The sequence below is a fragment of the Caretta caretta genome, chromosome 15 (assembly GCF_965140235.1).
Source record: "Caretta caretta isolate rCarCar2 chromosome 15, rCarCar1.hap1, whole genome shotgun sequence".
Classification (NCBI taxonomy): Eukaryota; Metazoa; Chordata; order Testudines; family Cheloniidae; genus Caretta; species Caretta caretta.
Window position 1 is genome coordinate 12,941,863 of NC_134220.1, and position 19,180 is coordinate 12,961,042.

General features: G+C 46.3%; 1 protein-coding gene across 4 annotated transcripts in view; it reads right to left on the reverse strand.

Annotated features, from left to right (window-relative positions):
* The window catches only part of GGT5 (gamma-glutamyltransferase 5), a 43,358-nt gene extending 24,178 nt beyond the window's left edge, over window positions 1-19,180 (reverse strand). For 2 of the 4 annotated variants that reach the window (XM_048821803.2, XM_048821799.2), the window contains exon 1: window positions 17,141-17,492. In XM_048821803.2, coding sequence (XP_048677760.2) covers window positions 17,141-17,301 — 161 coding nt within the window. In that variant the 5' untranslated portion in view covers window positions 17,302-17,492. Of the gene's footprint in view, window positions 1-16,418; window positions 16,597-17,140; window positions 17,493-19,036 lie in introns of those variants that run through there. The other 2 variants (XM_048821801.2, XM_048821802.2) reach the window with 2 other exon arrangements.

The following is a 19,180-nucleotide window of genomic DNA, read 5'->3' on the forward strand; positions in this document are numbered from 1 at the left end:
CTGTGCCATTGACTCCGGTTCCAGCCTCTGAGCATCCACTGAGTCTGGTACTGACGAGGGAGATGCCGGTACCGGTATCATTGACAACCCAGGCAGCTGCAGACCTTCTCTGCCTTTCGGTCCCTAACTCACCATTGGTCCAGGACTCTTCCAGGGCTGTGCCACTTATGGTCCCTCTGATGGAGCGAGCCACTGAACCTGTGTGTTTGTCAGCACCGCATCCAGACCCTTCCCTTGCCATGGTGGGGATGGAGCTGGCACCGGAATCAGTGAGGGGGACCATGGCACCAGGACCCTCTTTGGCCCCGCTGCATTTGACTCCGCAAGTGCTCTCATATCAGCTCTCACCACCCTCAACATTGACACATTCAGGCACTCTGGTACTGATGTTTGTGTGGAGACCAACACTGCCTATGGCATCAGCACAGAATCACAGAATCGTAGGACTGGAAGGATCATCTAGTCCAGGCAGGGAGAATGCTAGGTTGATTGGGACACCTGAAGCCAATTGGGGCTGGCTGAAACTAGTTAAAAGCCTCCCAGTTAGTCAGGTGGGTGTGCATATCAGGAGCTGTGGGAGGAAGCTGCGCTGTTGGAGAGGCTGAGTAGTACACACAATATCAGGCACAAGGAAGGAGGCCCTGAGGTAAGGGTGAAGTGGAGCTTGAGGAAGTGAGGGCTGCTGTGGGGGAAGTAGCCCAGGGAATTGTACATGTCATATTTCTAAAAGGTCAGCTACCATAGCTGATACTATTAGGGTCCCTGGGCTGGAGCCCGGAGTAGAGGGTGGGCCCGGGCTCCCCCCCCACCTTTGTCCCCTGATTAATCACTGAGACTGGGAGACAACAGAGACTGTGCAAGGAAGGATAATTTCTCCTCACCTCCCTTGCTGGCTTATGATGAAAATGGCTCAGTAGACTGCGACCCTTATCTCTAGATAAAGAAGGGTTACGTGGAGGGTCACAGTGAGCCTCTGAGGCTAGCGAAATCTGCCAGGAAACGCGGGACCCACAGAGGCAAGGACAGAGCTTTGTCACAGTACTTGAAATTTATGACACACTCATTACTATGCTTGACACCACATTGCGTTTGTTCGACCATCTGGGACTCATTTTAAACACTGCAAAGTCAACCTTGGCTCCCACACAACAAATCAAGTTCACTGGGTTCCTATTAGATTCCAGGAGGTCAAGGGCATTCCTACCGACGACCACTTCCAAGCAACTCAGCAGCTCTGCCTTAGTCTGCAGTCTCAGCCATCCATGACAGTCCACGTGTGTCTAAGCCTGTTGGAGCTACATGTCTGCTTGCATGCAGGTGGCCTAGTTTACCAGGCTGCACTTTTGCCCTCTTCAGATGTGGCTCAGGATGGCTTATCTCCCTGCCTTCTCTGGGCAGGCTGGTTCCCCTTTCCTCCATCAGTCCTGGATTCCTTGCGCTGGTGGGAGTCCCTCCACAATGTAGTGCCAAATAGTCCCCTTCGCTCAGCCCTCTCTGACAAAGTCAGTGGTTATCAAAGCTTCCCTTCTGGATTTGGGGGGCTCAGCTGAACTCATTAAGTGTGTAGCGCTTGTGGTCGGTACAGAAAACCTCCTTCCATATCAATGTGTCGGAACTTCAGGCCATCCACAATGTATGCCATGCCTTCTGGGACTGCATCAGACACTCAGTGGTTCACATACTGAGGGAAAATACCACTGTAATGTACTATGTGAACAAGCAAGTTCCAGGTTACTCTGTCTGGAGGCGATCAACCTGTGGCAGTTTTGCATCGAGGAAGACATCACTCCAGTAGCAATCCATTTGCTGGGGGTGCAAAATTGTCTTGCAGACCATCTCAGCAGGGTTGTCTTCACAACATGGGGCATCTCCATGATCAACCTGTTTGTGACAAGGGAAAACAGAAAGTGTCATATATTCTGCTCCTGGGAGGGCTGCAGGCCAGGCTCCGTCTCTGATGCCTTCCACTGCAGTTGGCAGTTAGCTCTTCTGTATGTCTTTCCACCTATTCCATAGTTCATCAATGCGGATGGGGCCAAGCTCATCTCATTGCTCTAGTGTTGCCGAGATAGTGCTGGTTCCCAGAGCTCCTTGCTCTGTCAGTTCAGCCTCCCATACCGTTTCCTCTCCATCCTGATCTGCTCACTCAGGTTTACGGCCACACAATCCATCCTGCGCTCAGCTCCTTGAACCTTACAATGCAGTGGCTACATGTCTGAATGAAGAGGAGGAGCAGTGCTTGGCAGCTGTCCAACATGTCCTATTCAACAGTAGGAAGTCCTCCACTAGAACAGCCTACTTAGTGAGCTGGAATAAATTCTTGGTGTGGTCCTTGACCCGTGTGACCCAAATGACAGGGGCTTCCATTAGGACATCTTAGAGTACCTGCTACATCTTCAGAAATTTGGCTTTGTGCTCAGTTCCCCGAGGGTGCTTTTGGCAGCAATATCTGCATTCCATCCCCCAATTTAAGGGAAGTCAGTTTTTTCCACTGCCATAGTGATGAGATTTCTGAAGGGGCTTCTCCGCTTACATCATCTAGTCCAAGAACCAGTGTGGGAGCTAAACATGGTCCTGGCAGCTCTGATGGGCCCTCCGTTTGAGCCCCTTGAAGCCTGCCCACTGCCCCTCCTGTCTCAGAAAACCACATTCCTGATAGCAATCACTTCAGCAAGGGTGTGTGTGAGTTGCAGGTCTTAATGGCTGAGCTGCTCACTTTGTCCTTGGGGAGCTGAACGTAACACTGCAATCACAGTGGGCTGCTGGAACAATTTTTATAGTGGGGGTGCTGAGAGCCATTGAACTAAACTTTGTAAACCCCATATATGATGGAAACCACTTCAAGCCAGGGAGTGCTGCAGCACCCCCAGCACGCCTAGTTCCAGCACCTATTGATCACACCCAAAGTTTTTATCCAAGGTGGTCTCTCGGATTCATCTGAATCAGGCGGTGTATTTACCTGTTTTTCCCAAAGTTGCACCTCTTCCCCAGGAGGACAGCGCCTCCATAATCTGGATGTCAAGCGATGTCTAGTCTTTTATCTAGACAGGACTTAACCGATTCGTGCTTCACCTCACCTGTTCGTGTCATATGCAGACAGCATGAAGGGACAAGCAGTTTTGGCACAGACCATTTCTAGATGGATAACATCCTGTATCAAGGCCGTGTATGAAATAGCTTCACCTATGCCTCCTCAGCGGATACGGCTCACTCCAAAAGAGTACAAGTGAGATCGATGGCATTCCTCAGTGATGTTTCCATACTGGACATTTGCACGGCTGCCACGAGGTCATCTATACATATGTTTACAGACCATTATGCTATTACTGCATCTTCACGAGTGGATGCAGGCCTCGGAAGGGCAGTTCTGTGATCTCTATTGCGTAGGCTCCAAGCCCTGCCTCTAGATTGGGGTACTGCTTGTGAGTCACCTAAGTGGAATACACGTCTGCATCTATTCAAAGAAGAAACGGTTACTTACAGGAAGTGTGGTTCTTTGAGATGTGACCCACCCTTCATCCCCTCTGCACTGGAGTCTCCTCTCATGGGCTTTTAGTGCAAAGGAACTTTAGGGGGGGTCAGGGTGGTGCCACTTCATATAGCCAGGGGAGGGCCAAAGTCAGGAGGTGCGATTCACTGTCTTCTATGCATACTGCTAGGCTAGGCAAAAGTCTCCGGCTCCAGCACATTGGATGCACACACACGTAAGCGGAATACATGTCTGCATCACATCTCGAAGAACCACAGTTACATTAAGCCACCGTTTCTTTTGTCATTAAAGTGGGTCCGCCCCCACCTCCCCACACTGGCCCTAGTTGCCTTAGCACCAAGTAGCACATAGCTAAGGATTAGCAACAGGATGTGCTCAATATTCCCTGGATGCTACTCTCTAGGAAGAGTAAAGCCTAGTCTCCACTAGAAATGGTTTCCCAGTATAGTTATATTGGTAAATCCTCTCGCCTAGATGCAGTTTATACTGGCAAAAAGTGCTTTTGATGACAGAGCTTAGTTCCCTGAGTGAAATAAGCTATCCCAGCAAAACCATGTTTATGCTGTATAACTGCCCCTACACTAGGGCTTTTACCAGTATAGGAATGTCACCTGCAAAAAATTCACCCCCCTAATCAGTCTTACTCTACTAGAAAAAGTTTCTAGTGTAGACCTGGCCTAAGAGAAAAGGGAATTGCACTTAATCTTACCCACTGATCACGAGCCACCTCAGCTTGTGGGGGCTTGTTTCGCAAGTACCTCTCAGAAACACATTCGTTTAGATCTGCAAGAACATTTTTTGTGTAAACAGGTGGCCCTTACAGTTGGGAATTTTCCATTAACATTATCTTGACTGATGTACTTAAGTCATGCTAAATTACTCTGATAGCTGATCCCAACACAGCCAAAGCCAGGAGTAAAATATCAGATTAGGACACTAGCTGGGGCATGCCTGCACAAACAGCTCTGTGAAGGCATCAGGCTCTAAAATTGGGTCCCTATGTGTAGCACTATTTATATTTGGTTATTTGCTCTGAAACATCCAGGATTAGCCACTACTAGAAACAGAATACTGAACTAGATGGGCCTCTGGTCTGCTCCACTGGGGTTATTCCAATGCTCCCACAGAAATCCCTGGAATATCTGCTTCAGAGACCAGGTTTCCAGCCTGGCTTTATCTCCCAAGTGGAACAAATCTGCCACTCTCCACTTGTTCCCCGAGAGGATCTTCCATGTGAAAAAGCAGCAGCGAATGCAGAGCCCTGGGGTGGTTAAAGACGTGCTGAAAGATGTGTCTCTCTTCCCTACTTCCGCCCATTATAAGAAGTTCCCTTCACTGCTGGACAGGTGTGGAGTTTTTTTTCCTAGCACAAGAAGTTTTAAGGGAGTAGGGAGAGGATTTTAAATATAAAAAGCCCATGACCATCATATGAGCTGCTGACCCTTCCGAGACCACAGATTCCAGCACTTGAGTTTACACCTATATTTATAATTTATGACAATGTTTGCAATTCCTATAACCCACATTCACCATTGTCCTATGGCCCCTTGGCCAATATCTTTTTAAAGCAACACAGATAAATCACTCACACCCTCCTGAACATTTAAAATTATGTGAGAAATACCACAACCTAAAGAACCCCTAGGCCCTCTTCATTCACACACTACAGTGGTTGCTTATTTTTGCCAGAAGATGAGAAGTTCTTGCATTATCCCAGGAGATACACTGAGAGTTTACCCTTCATGGACAATTCTTTCCACCCGATCCAAACACACATGGGAATTCAGAGCCAGTGCCCTCTGCATTTTAAATGCATTAGTTCAGTGTACTCCTGTGACACATGGCCAGAAAGGGTTACGCAGCTCGCAGGCTGAATAACCCAGATTCAACCTTTAGAAACATGTTACAAAACTATGTAAATGGTAATTAGGGCCATTTCATGTTAAATGGGCTAGAATTTTGAAATGCAATCATGTATCGTTAGAGAATTAGAGGTGACCCTAATCGCATGTGTTTACTTATATCTTGTTAGATGTTAGCCATGTAAACAGACAGTTCCTGTCTATTACTATAGCTATTGATTCAGAGATCAAAAGGAAATATTAATATTTAGATGAAATGTGAGTGAAATAATGTCATTGTCTATATGTCTCTTTAAAGTTTGTGGTAAGCTGTATATGAACTACTTAATGGATAAATTACCTTATGTTAATACATGTAGTTAATTACTGGTGATATTTGGGAACCAGAAGGTTACATCAAAGGCCTATTTTTCACCCAGGACTGTATGGTCAAGAGGCTGTCAGAAAACTGTATAAAAACTCTTGAGACCTGATCCTTTCATCTCAGATCTGCTTGATGCTTTATGCAGGGGAACCTTGACTGAGATCTCCAGTCCCATCGGTATCACCCTAAATATTAACATTGGACTATATAACCTATGGACTAATTCTGAAAGAACTCTTTGCAACTACAAAGCTCACCATCATATGAATGATCTCAGAACTGCACTCATGTCTGTACGCATACTGATCTTTTAAGCAATACTCTCTCTCTTTTCTTTTTAAATAAATTTTAGTTTAGTTAATAAGAATTGGCTGTAAGTGTGTATTTGGGTAAGATCTGAAATATTCATTAACCTGGGAGGTAATGTGTCTGATCCTTTGGGATTGGTAGAACTTTCTTGTATGGTGAATAAGATTTTCAGTAATTTTCATCATAGTTGACTTGGGTGTCTGGATGGAGACCTACTGCTGGGTTGCTTTAAGGGAGCTGTGTTTTGGTTTCTGGGTAACCAGTATGGTATTGCAGAAGCTGTTTTGAGGCTAGCTTGGTGGATCTAAGTACTGGAATGACCACCAACTTTGAGGATTGTCTGCCCCATTCTTTGCAGTTTGCCCTAATTAAGTAATCTCAGTATGGCTCCCCTGGGACCACGGTCACAACTCTGTCAGCAAGTTGGAGTCTATAAGTCACACACATGCTCCCAAGGGCCTCAGTCTGCTGCTTAAAGCTTTTAAATTCCCAAAAAAAGCAACATTTACTTAACAACAGCAACACTGTGTGATAAAACACTATTTAATTACTACAAACACTTCTAGGGCTTTATAGAAATGCCACATATACAAAATGGTTAGACTTCAGTGTATAGTAATGCACTCTCTCTAACACAACTTGACACAAGTTAATAAAACTCAGGCAAATTCAATGCTTTAAAATGTGATTCCAACTGAGGTCAATGGGAGGTGCCCGGAGACAGGCCTAAGAATGAAAATAAATAATAATTGTACATTAAATAGTCAGGCTGTTCCTGATATCAAAGACTCATCTTGTGGATCCCACTGAAGTCTAGTTAGAACTCATGAGAAGTCCACTCTTGACTCATGAAAAGTCACTACTCATGCTTATTAACTGGAATAAGTAATTCACAATCCAGGCCAATGCTGATGAATGTACCTCACTAACCTGGGGTGTGGCAGCAGAGGGAGAGGGGGAACAGGTGGAATCTTGTCTGCCATTGGTTAGGCAAATGATGAGCTGTAGTTTCTGCTAAAAGCTATTCATTTTATATGTTGCTTCATCCTTCCAACCCACCCCAAACATCTGTCTGTTGCATCGTATCTCACATGTTGTGAGCTCTCTGGGGTAGGAACTGTCTTCTTTTTCATGTCTCTACACCACGTAGCACTAGGACTGGAGGTTCTAGGTGCTACAATAATACAAATAATAATAACGTTGTCAGAACTAAGTAGGAAGCGATTCCTTTTAACAATCTGCAAGAGGATCATGAATCTTCCTGTCAAAGTAGAGCACGTTTTAATTTTTAATCCATTGTTTTGTTAACACACATTAACCATGTTATGAAACCTACACTAGATGACCATGAAAATATGCAGTGTTTAATGACTCCTAATGCTTTACGTACTCTTTTTACTGACTGATGAAAACATATGTAATAGTGACTTTACCCATTCTGAAAATGCAACCATCTCTGTGATCAAATACAGCATCTCTCCAAAAGCACATAGCACTTCTTACTATTTCTCAACAGAAAGGTGACATTTCAAGAAGCTCAATGCCCCTCTCTCTCAACACTGTATAAGGGCACTGGGCTGATATAGAGGGAAGGTTCATAGAATCATAGAATATCAGGATTGGAAGGGACCTCAGGAGGTCATCTAGTCCAACCCCCTGCTCAAAGCAGGACCAATCCCCAACTAAATCATCCCAGCCAAGGCTTTGTCAAGCCTGACCTTAAAAATATCTAAGGAAGGAGATTCCACCACCTCCCTAGGTAACGCATTCTAGTGTTTCACCACCCTCCTAGTGAAAAAGTTTTTCCTAATATCCAACCTAAACCTCCCGCACTGCAACTTGAGACCATTACTCCTCGTTCTGTCATCTGCTACCATTGAGAACAGTCTAGATACATCCCCTTTGGAACCCCCTTTCAGATAGCTGAAAGCAGCTATCAAATCCCCCCTCATTCTTCTCTTCCGCAGACTAAACAATCCCAGTTCCCTCAGCCTCTCCTCATAACTCATGTGTTCCAGTCCCCTAATCATTTTTGTTGCCCTCAGCTGGACTCTTTCCAATTTTTCCACATCCTTCTTGTAGTGTGGGGCCCAAAACTGGACACAGTACTCCAGATGAGGCCTCACCAATGTCGAATAGAGGAGAACGATCACGTTCCTTGATCTGCTGGCAATGCCCCTACCTATACATCCCAAAATGCCATTGGCCTTCTTGGCAACAAGGGCATACTGTTGACTCATATCCAGCTTCTCGTCCACTGTAACCCCTAGGTCCTTTTCTGCAGAACTGCTGCCGAGCCATTCAGTCCCTAGTCTGTAGCGGTGCATGTGATTCTTCTGTCCTAAGTACAGGACTCTGCACTTGTCCTTGTTGAACCTCATCAGATTTCTTTTGGCCCAATCCTCTAATTTGTCTAGGGCCCTCTGTATCCTATCCCTACCCTCCAGCATATATACCTCTCCTCCCAGTTTAGTGTCATCTGCAAACTTGCTGAGGGTGCAATCCACACCATCCTCCAGATCATTTATGAAGATATTGAACAAAACCGGCCCCAGGACTGACCCTTGGGGCACTCCACTTGATACCGGCTGCCAACTAGACATGGAGCCAGTGATCACTACCCGTTGAGCCCGACAATCTAGCCAACTTTCTATCTACCTTATAGTCCATTCATCCAGCCCATACTTCTTTAACTTGCTGGCAAGAATACTGTGGGAGACCGTGTCAAAAGCTTTGCTAAAGTCAAGGAACAACATGTCCACCACTTTTCCCCTCATTCACAGAGCCAGTTATCTCGTCATAGAAGACAATTAGATTAGTCAGGCATGACTTGCCCTTGGTGAATCCATGCTGACTGTTCCTGATCACTTTCCTCTCCTCTAAGTGCTTCAGAATTGATTCCTTGAGGACCTGCTCCATGATTTTTCCAGGGACTGAGGTTAGGCTGACTGGCCTGTACTTCCCAGGATCCTCCTTCTTCCCTTTTTTAAAGATGAGCACTACATTAACCTTTTTCCAGTCGTCCGGGACTTCCCCGGATCACCATGAGTTTTCAAAGATAATGGCCAATGGCTCTGCAATCATATCTGCCAACTCCTTTAGCACTCTCGGATGCAGCGCATCCGGCCCCATGGACTTGTGCTCGTCCAGCTTTTCTAAATAGTCCCGAACCACTTCTTTCTCCACAGAGGGCTGGTCACCTCCTCCCCATGCTGTGCTGCCCAGTGCAGTAGTCTGGGAGCTGACCTTGTTTGTGACGACAGAGGCAAAAAAAGCATTGAGTACAATTAGCTTTTGCCACATCCTCTGTCACTAGGTTGCCTCCCTCATTCAGGTTGTCCCATACTGTATCACCAACACCATTTCTTGCAGCATCTGGGGTTTTCCTTAGGTCTCCCATCCAAGTACAAACCCAGACTAGCTTGTGAGTATTGCATCTGATGAAATCATAGTATTAGATGGCTTGGTTTGAATTTTAGGAACCTTTTCATACCTTGGCAACTGCCAATATCCTGTTCTGTTACTGATTTATGACTGTGAGGGTTGAGACACTTGGCAAACACAGCTCTTTTAAAGGAACCTTTCCTGTAACTAGGGTAAGTTTTGTGGTTCCACTGATCCTGGATTTCCATCATAGGCTGCAATTCCCACCATCTCTCGTAGATGCCCTACACATGCCCCAAGACACTAGACTCCTGCCCAGTTACACATTTCTCTCTGCAATTGGACTTGTAGCATCAGTTTGCAAGGAAGGCAGCAGAATTCAAAGGACAGGCACCATCCAGAGCTTCGAAGCAGCATCACTAATATCAGGTCTCCAGTCTATTCTCAGCAGCACCAGACAGTGAGCATTGACCCTTGGAGGGTTCTCAGCAGCAAGAGCAGCAACTGAGGAGCAAAGGTCTATTACCAGGGAGAGACTGTTTAGAGTTTAACAATCCCTTCAGGGGGGAGCAGCAAAGGAGAGTAAATAAGAGCCTGGCTCCACTCCACGCCCACATTTCATTCCAGTCTGTTAAAGCAGCCCCAGCCAGAGAAGCTCTTGCAGAGGAATCCAGAGGGATTTCTTATGGTGGATTCAGGAGACCACAGTGGAGAACAATCACAAACAAAAAATCAAGCCAGCCTCTTCCTCACAATGCCAAATGGTTGCTCCCAGCAGGGGTCTTACAACCTGGCTTAAGGCTCTGTGTAATTGCATTAAAAAAAAAAAAATTCTCAGCAGTGTCCCAGTTATCTGTTTTACTTTCATGGGATCCGAACGGCCACCAAGGCCCTTCCCCCCGAACTGCTGCAATTTTCCCAACAGTGGGGAGGTGAAGCCAGGCATCCCTGCTGAAGCCATGGCTGCATTTGTAACCTCTCCCATCAGCTGGTTTTACACCTGCAAGGACTTGTATGGTGCACAGCAGAGGAAGCAATATCATTCTGCATCAGAGGCTAATTGTGTGCACGGAGGTCAGGTGAAACATTGGACATAAGCCTCCACATAGACAGGCTGAGGTTCAAGCACAGGCTAAAAAAGGTCTGGGCAGATAATGACCAATTTTAAGGAGCCAAGGATTAAACGTGAACACCTGTAATTAAAAACGAAGTGTTTAGATATGTAGGCTTTGCTGCTGCTAGGCAGGGCGAGCCTGCTGGCCTCACAGCAGCTCTCCAGTCTCTGCAGTATCACACTGCTCTGCACATCTGTCCTGCTTATCCATTTCTACCTCACACTGAGATGACAGGAGACATGCTGCTGCTGCTTTCGCTACCGTCCCTGCCCCCTCCCTGTGACTTTTTTTCCCCCTTTTCTATTTTTACTAAAATTGTAAGTTTTCCCATTTTTTGCCACGTCAAACAATCAGGCCTAGTTATGATGCAGGAGGCTATAAAGCTTCTAGAGCCTCCTGCCTAAAGCCAGTTAACAAACAACTCCTGCAGTAGTAGCAGCTAAACATAGAGACAGCACAACTCTCAGATACCAGGGGGTTAAACTCTGGCCCCACTGAAGTCAAAGTCCGTTCAGTTCTTGACTTCATGGGGGCTGTGATTTCATTCTGGGATGATAAAAGAAGGATCTCTGCTGCTATTGGGTAAATTCTGGAAATGTAAAGGCATTAAACACTCTTGGGAAATATTTCTTCTTCTTCATGCAAGCTTGGGCCTGAGATGATACCAGCCCTTGACTTGGCTGACTCAGATGGCTTATCAGGAGTAAAGGAAACAGCCGTTTCTATGGAATGTTTAGTGGCCAAGCTGATAATTCTTAAACTAGGAGGAGATCCCTCGGGATGCAGAGAAAGATTAACAAGAAACACCGGAGGTCTTCAAAACTGCAAATGACTTTTGTAGGGTATCCTTGGCTTATGAACTGGGTTTCATATTAATGTGAATATCACTTGGTTGTAAAACGTTTGGCCTTCCCAGCTCCCCCATCCTTTAGGGGCTTAGCCACAAGGAAACTAGCAAATCTCTTGGGGGATGCTGTTTCAAAAGAGACTAGTTTCCAGTATTCTCCTTAGTATGTACTGGGGAGGTTGCAAGATTGATGGCTGCTGGGAGGGAAGGTCAAGTCAAGAGAGGATTCCCGGCTGCAGTGATTCCCAACTGGCCCTACCTTTCCTCTGCTAGGAACAAACTCTTCTTCTGTGGTCTATCTTTCCAAAATCCTCTGTCACCCCCTGTTGCTGGCTCATGCCCCCACTTTCAGTTTCAGAAACAATAGCAGGCAAAACAGCACACTGCAGTGGTGATGGTTGGGGCGGGTGGGTTTCTGCCCAGAGCTCTGAGCAGGCAGCCCCACCAGAAGGTGGATGGAGGCAGGTAGGGATGGGAATACATAGTCCTTTGTCTGCTTGGGAGGAAAAGCCTCTTCTAATGCTCACACAGGGGTTTATAATGACCTAAAAATGCAGTGAAGGGAAAGGATGCACTGTGACTGGGAGATTCAGGGCATGTGTGGGGGATAGTACCTGGTCTGAATACACCTCCGTGCAGAATGCTAAGGATAAACAGATTCCTCAGGGTTCATGTTTAGATACTTCTCCATCTGTACTCTTTGTGGGCCAAGCGGGAAAGAGACCCCATTGTTGGAGCTGGACTGAGGCCACAAAATTCACATCTGTGGATTTCAAACATCTATGGCTCCCACAAAGGAAAAGTTTAGGTACACTCAGGTTTCTTGCTCAATCTACTACAGATGCTCTCTGTCCAGGGTCTGTAGACTGGATTAGCAGGAAGAGACTCAATAATATAATAGTCCTTTCCCTCTCTCCATCCTCCATAAGCATACCATTATACCACAAAGGACCTAGTTGTCTTTCAGCACTGGAAATCCTTCTATCACCCAGAAGCCAGAGATGCTTTCTCTTAGCCACTGAGTTAGTAACAATAAACCTAGCACAGAATCTGTGAGTGATGCCAGTAAGGATAGTGAGACTTCCCATATGTACAGCTTCTTTCTCTAAAGGATATAAAGGGCTTTAGAAACATTATAGTGACCCAAGCCTCAAAAACATCCACAAGATGGAATTATTATCACCATAAATGGGGAAACTGAGGCACAGAGAGGTTGCAAGTTGCCAACCACAGGTTAGTTGAAGCACCTGGAGTAGAACCCTGGAGGTCTGAGTCAGCTTCCTCAAATCACTGAGTTATACTGCTGCCGAGGTTCAAATACGGGGGGCAGGTCAGTGAAGAAGACAGACTTTCCTAAGAGCATCCTCCTAGCTTCACTCACTGGTGAAGTTACAGACAAACACTTCACTAGAGGGGGAAAGAACAGTGCCCAAAGGGCTATGTCCTCAGGACAGCAGGGAACAGCTTTTCCTATTATAAGGGGCCCACTTCAACTCCTCTTGAAGTCAATGGAATCTTTCCTTTGAGTTTAATTGGAATTGGATGGGGCCTGGCTATCAAACACTATTAATCAAACACTCAGGAAGCTTGACAGATGCTGCAGTATGTAATGCCACAGGAATCTCATCTCCATTCATTAATGGATGCTCATTGTAAAGCATGTGGCAGATATTTTATTAAAAATATATTTTGATTGAAGAATAAAAACCAGCAAAGTTTCAAAATCTGGAAATAACTAGGTCAGGGTTCAGGAGAGCTGCTTCTACTTTAGGGATTTAGCCTTTGTAATCACTTGAGTCACTTTCATTCAGTACTGAAAGAGAAATCCAGGGATAAAAAACTGGATAGTGTCAAAGCGACATGGGCTGAAGGGAGCTCTGTGTGGGACGGCGGGGAAGAGGCGATGGCAGCTCGGACACAAAAGTGTGAGCCAGGAGGAGAGGGCAGGTTTCAGAGATGCTATAGAGGAAGTGGCAAGGGGATTTGGTGAGAAGCTAGATGCTAGGAGCAGGATGAGGCTCAAGGACAGGGGTGACAGTGAGCCAGTACGGGCCGGCACGGCGTACCGGTAAGAAGCCGGTACTAGCCCGTATGCAGCCCATGTTAATGCGCTGCCGCGGCAAAGGCATTAACTGCCGTGGCCGTGCTTTAACGTTGCTGCCCCTTCCCCCCCCGTTGGCAGCTCTGCCGGTAGGGACCCTACTGGCAGGGCTGCCAACGGGTGAGCCAAAAGGGGCAATGATGTTAAAGCGCTGCCGCAGCACTTTAACATCGTTGCCCCTTTCCGCGCCGCAGGCCACTGACTGGCGGGGGGAAGGGGGCAGGGGAAAAGGGCAGCTGCCCCAGGGCCGGCGATTTAAAAGGGCCCGGGGCTCCCAGCAGCTCCTGCTGCTGCGGCAGCAGCCAGAGCCCGGGCCCTTTTAAATCGCCGTCGGAGCCCCGGGTGGCAGGGGCCAGGCAGCGCGGATGGGCTGGCTGGGGGAGGCTGACCCCCCCCAGCCCCGCCCCTTCCGCCCGACGCACTGGCCCCCGTACCGGTAAGAATTTATTATTACTTTCACCCCTGCTCAAGGATCATACTATGTGACAGGGAGGGTGGTCCAGTTGCTGATGAAAAGAGGAACCAGAGAGAGGGGAAGGTTTTGGAGGAAAGGAAAGATCCACAGTTGTGTCAGAGGTCAGAGAGGGAGCTGAATGTGTGGGAAATGGGCAGAAGCAGGGAGTATGGTGTAGTGAGGTAGATTTCCCAGTCACCAACATAAAGGCAGTGGCTGAAGCCCTGGGAGCAGCTGAGGTGACTGTGAGGTGACTGTGGGAGAAAGCCTGGAGGGAGGAGAAGAGCAGACTGATACCTGTATACAACAGTCCCCACCACAGCATTGGCATCTGAATAGGAAAATCCCCATGTTAGCTGAGTTGGATACCTCATTCGTTTTCCCGTGGCTTTCAAGCATGTGCCCCAGCAATGCAATAGCCCTGCCCCTGGAGACTTTCCTGAAGCATGGACTCAGAAACACCACCACCAAGAGGGTTTTCTTTATTGTCCAGTCTGAAATGCTGGACAGAAAACAAAGAGGTGTGGAAAATACTCCACTTAGGAAGGGACAATCAGGTGCACATATACAAAATTGGAAATGACTGCCTAGGAAGGAGTACTATGCAAAGGGATCCGGGGATCATAGTGGAGCACAAGCTAAATATGAGTCGACAGTGTAACACGGTTACAATAAAACAAACATCATTCTGGGATGTATTATAAGCAAGGCACAAGAAGTAATTCTTCCGCTCTACTCCATGCTGATTAAGTCTCAACTGGAATATTGTGTCCAGTTCTGGGAGCCACATTTCAGAAAAGATGTGGACAAACTGGAAAAAGTCCAGAGAAGAACAACAAAAATGATTAAAGGTCTAGAAAACATGACCTATAAGACTGAAAATATTGGGTGTGTTTAGTCTGGAGAAGAGAAGACTGAGAGGGGTTTACAAGTACATAAAAGGTTGTTACAAGTAGGAGGGAGAAAAATTGTTCTTCTTAACCTCTGAGGATAGGACAAGAAGCAATGGGCTTAAATTGTAGCAAGGGAGGTTTAGACTGGACATTACGAAAAACTTCCTAATTGTCAGAGTGGTTAAGCACCCGGAATAAATTGCCTAGGGAGGTTGTGGAATCTCCATCATTGGAGATTTTTAAGAGCAGTTTAGACAAACACCTGTCAGGGATGGTGTAGATAATACTTAGTCCTGCCATGAGTGTAGGGGACTGGACTAGATGACCTCTCGAGGTCCCTTCCAGTCCTATGATCCTATTCTATTCTAAGTGAGGTTTGGATGAGGCTAGCTAGAGACCTGTCCTTGAATCCGTCTGTCTCAGGAACCTCTCTGGCCCCCATCACCATAGTACCTGAGCACCTCATGATCGTTAATGGATTTACCCTCACCGCACCCCTGTGAGGCATGGAGGGAGAACTGAGGTACAGTGAGAGACTTGCCCAAGATCACCCAGAAAGTCTGTGCTGAAGCAGGGTGTTGAATCCCACTCTCCCAAGCCACCCATGTAGCTCCCTAACATTGGGCCATCCTTATTCCAATAGCAAAGCAATGCTCCCTGACTGGCCATAGTGGCAATAAACGTGAGTCAGAGCTGGCTGCTAGCATAACACTCAGTGCAGGTAAGAGAAAATGAAGCCTTTGAAATGTTGCTGCTGTCATAAGTGGCTTGAGTCATGGGTCAGGGTCCAATCACATGAGGCACTGAGCCCTCACCTCCTACTGATACGGCTACTTGCTGAGCCAGGTGTCTCAAATTCCAAAGCTAGCTGCACCTCTATCCCCTTCATGGCCTCCTTGAGGGCATCCTACTCAAGTCTCAGACCTCTAGCCATCACCTTACTCAAGGAAGGAACCCACCTTTCCCTCCACACCAGAGATTTAGTCAGCAATTCTTCCTACAATTCACTGAGAGAACATATCCTGACAGCCACAGATTACATGCATACCTGTCACCCCTAGCAGGTGTCACCCCCCCTTCAATGTGGAGACCTTGGTGGGGTCCAAAGTCCTTCATACCCTATGTCAGGGTCTGTCCCACACAGTGTCATGAGTTCTTGGATCCAAGGAGAGTGACACCCCCTTATGACAGGCTGGTCACATTAGAGAGTTCTCCGTTCTTTGGTAGTCTTCTTCAATACGCACAAACCAGGAGATGCCATTTTCCCCAGAAGGGTGTTGCCTCTCCAGACTTGTTTACTTGCCTAGGGATTTGCTTTAATTCCCCACCCTTAGTTCTTGCAGGAAAATCCTGCATCTCCTGCCCCTCCTCCTCAAGTCCACACAGATACACACAACACAAAGTTGATACAATAGTCTGAGGAATCTATGATTCATTAGCTTCTACAGGTTGACAGTTCTTGATAGTTCATTCATGCTTATGTGACGTTGCCCCTCTCCTGCCCCAATCACTGCATTGCCTGTCTTGTTTCCAGAAATAAATTAATCCCTTCACACCCAGGCATAAAAATACAAAGTGAGAGGGGAAACTCAGTCATACCTGTTTCTATAAAGATCTATCCGAAGTTCCCCAGCTCTCCACACAAGGGATCTGGAGAGCTGCCTTTATTTCTTCAGCATTAAGATAATTAAGTGAAATAATTTCCCCATGCTTCCTTTTTTATGGATATAAAGGACATTTTGACCAGCCTGGGCAGTGCTGCCCACAAGCGTAGGTGCTCATCTTTCCTTGCAGCCTAACACCACTTCTCCCCCTTATGTTCTCCTCTTCACCGTCTCTCAGTTTGTTTCTAAAGTCTTGCTGCACAGAGATTACTGCCCAGTGAAGAGAGATTAATCTACTGCCTGCTTCTCCTTAAGAGCTGCCTTGTGGGTTCCAGTTGTAGTCACACTCGAATACGAGTGACAGTCATTATCTGCACCCTAAGGAAACAGACAGGTCTGCAGAGCAGCCAAACTTAGATGTGAGAGAAGGAAAAGGAATATCCTACTGGTATGTACGGCTAAGCATGTCTGACTTCAGAACTCCTACACCAGGAATGAACTTGACTTGACCTATGATCAGGAGCTTGTGCTCAGGTATCTGACATAACTCTTCAGACTGAGGATTAGGGGAGAGGGTAAGACCCAGTTCCTCCTGCTCAGTCACTGGGAAGTGCTGGTTTTAACTATAATCTCTAGTATCATCTACCTGTCTTTCACTCTGGCTCTATAGCTTGCACTACATACACAAGTTCCAAACAGAAAAGTCCACGCACATACCTGCCAATGTCTGAACAGATTTCAGTGTCAGCTGCTACAGCAGCATGCAGATAACTTCCAGGAGCACACTTGGGCAGCGCCAGGATTACAATGACAGAAACTGCAATAGCCAGGAGCCCTAGGACCAGCAGCACAAGACAGCAGATCTTCCTTTTAGACATGGCTATCCTGACCTTCCCCAGTGCAGCAGAGAGAGAGGATTTCAGTCCTGTTGTTCGCAAAGACTCGCGTCTGGCTGAGACTCTTGTCTTGTCTTGCTCTGGGGCAGTGAGAGCTATAGGAGGGAGCTTGCATTAACCGGCTCATTGACTGCCCCACAGTGGCTTTGACAGAAACAGTCTGTTAAGTGCCTTGATATGTCTGTTAAGAAATGTGTGTGCAGAACACTCTTACGCACACAGATCTCAGTAAAAGACTTTTTCCTCTCTTTTATGAGCATAAATTGCTTTTTTTGGCAGAACACTCCAAAGATTGCTTTGAAAGTTGAGATGAAAACTATTAACCCATTTACTCCTGGAGCATTTCTAGTGGAAAATCTCCAACCTTTCACAACACTTCCCTGCTTTCAGAGGCTTTGTCTACACTACCCACCTTTTAGCAACACAGCTTTGCCGCTACAGCCGTGCCACTAAAAGGCATGAAGTGTAGCTGCTGTTTGTCAGCAGGAGAGAGCTTTCCTGCCGACAAAAAACTTCCACCCCCAAAGAGCAGCAGCAGCTGCCGACAAAGGGCTGTTCACACCAGCGTTTTTCGTTGGTAAAACTTTTGTCGTTTGGGGTGTGTGTTTTTTTAACACCCTGGGAGGACAAAAGTTTTTCCAACAAAGTTCCAGTATAGACAAAGCCTAATTCTCTGCACATGCCAGCTGCAAACCTCCAAGCAGAGGTAGATGAAACAATATGGACCCTGTATCATGCAATCTCCCGGGACTACATCTTTGGGCTAAGCCCCAGGATCCTTACTTATACACTGATCCTGCAAACATGTATGTGCTTAACTTCTTCCATGAGTAGTTCCCATTGACCACAACAGGTTTCAGAGTAACAGCCGTGTTAGTCTGTATTTGCAAAAAGAAAAGGAGTACTTGTGGCACCTTAGAGACTAACCAATTTATTTGAGCATAAGCTTTCGTGAGCTACAGCTCACTTCATCAGATGCATACTGTGGAAAATATAGAAGACGTTTTTATACACACAAACCATGAAAAAATGGGTGATTATCACTACAAAAGGTTTTCTCTCCCCCCACCCCACTCTCCTGCTGGTAATAGCTTATCTAAAGTGATCACTCTCCTTACAATGTGTATGATAATCAAGGTGACCCATTTCCAGCACAAATCCAGGTTTTCTTCCCCCCCCACCCCCCACCCCCAAAAAAACCCACTCTCCTGTTGGTAATAGCTTATCTAAAGTGATCACTCTCCTTACAATGTGTATGATAATCAAGGTGGGCCATTTCCACCACAAATATTTACCTCTTAATTTTCACTGCAGTCATTAACAGAATTGCTAATTAATCAAATGGGTACAATAACTTTAAAAATCTTTTACTCATGTATCATTCCTCTTTTTGGAATTCTGTACCATCCTTCTCTCAAACTTTTTAAGATGTGTCAATTTGGAAATTGCTTACCAAACAGAAAATAGACATCTCTATGGATAATGAGAACATCCACAGTTACATTAGCTAGGGTACAATAACTTTCGAGAAATATAAGCCATTCTGTTTTAAGTGGGCTAAACAACCACTAACTGATGGAATTGGGAAGAAATTTCCCCTATGGGCAAGTTATTCCAAACTTACCTGTTATGGGATGTCTTCCACTTTCTTCTAAAATATCTAGTACTGAGCACTGGTAGAGACAGGATACTGGAAGATTTGGACCAGTGGTCTTACCTGGAATGACAATTCCCATGTTCCTATGGAAGAGTCTCTTCAGACCCCAGCTCTGCAGTACCCTGAAGAAGATACGTGCTGGCTCAAAAGAGTGCAGGATCCAAGACCATCCAATCCTTGACTTCTCACAGTAAATTTTCCTTC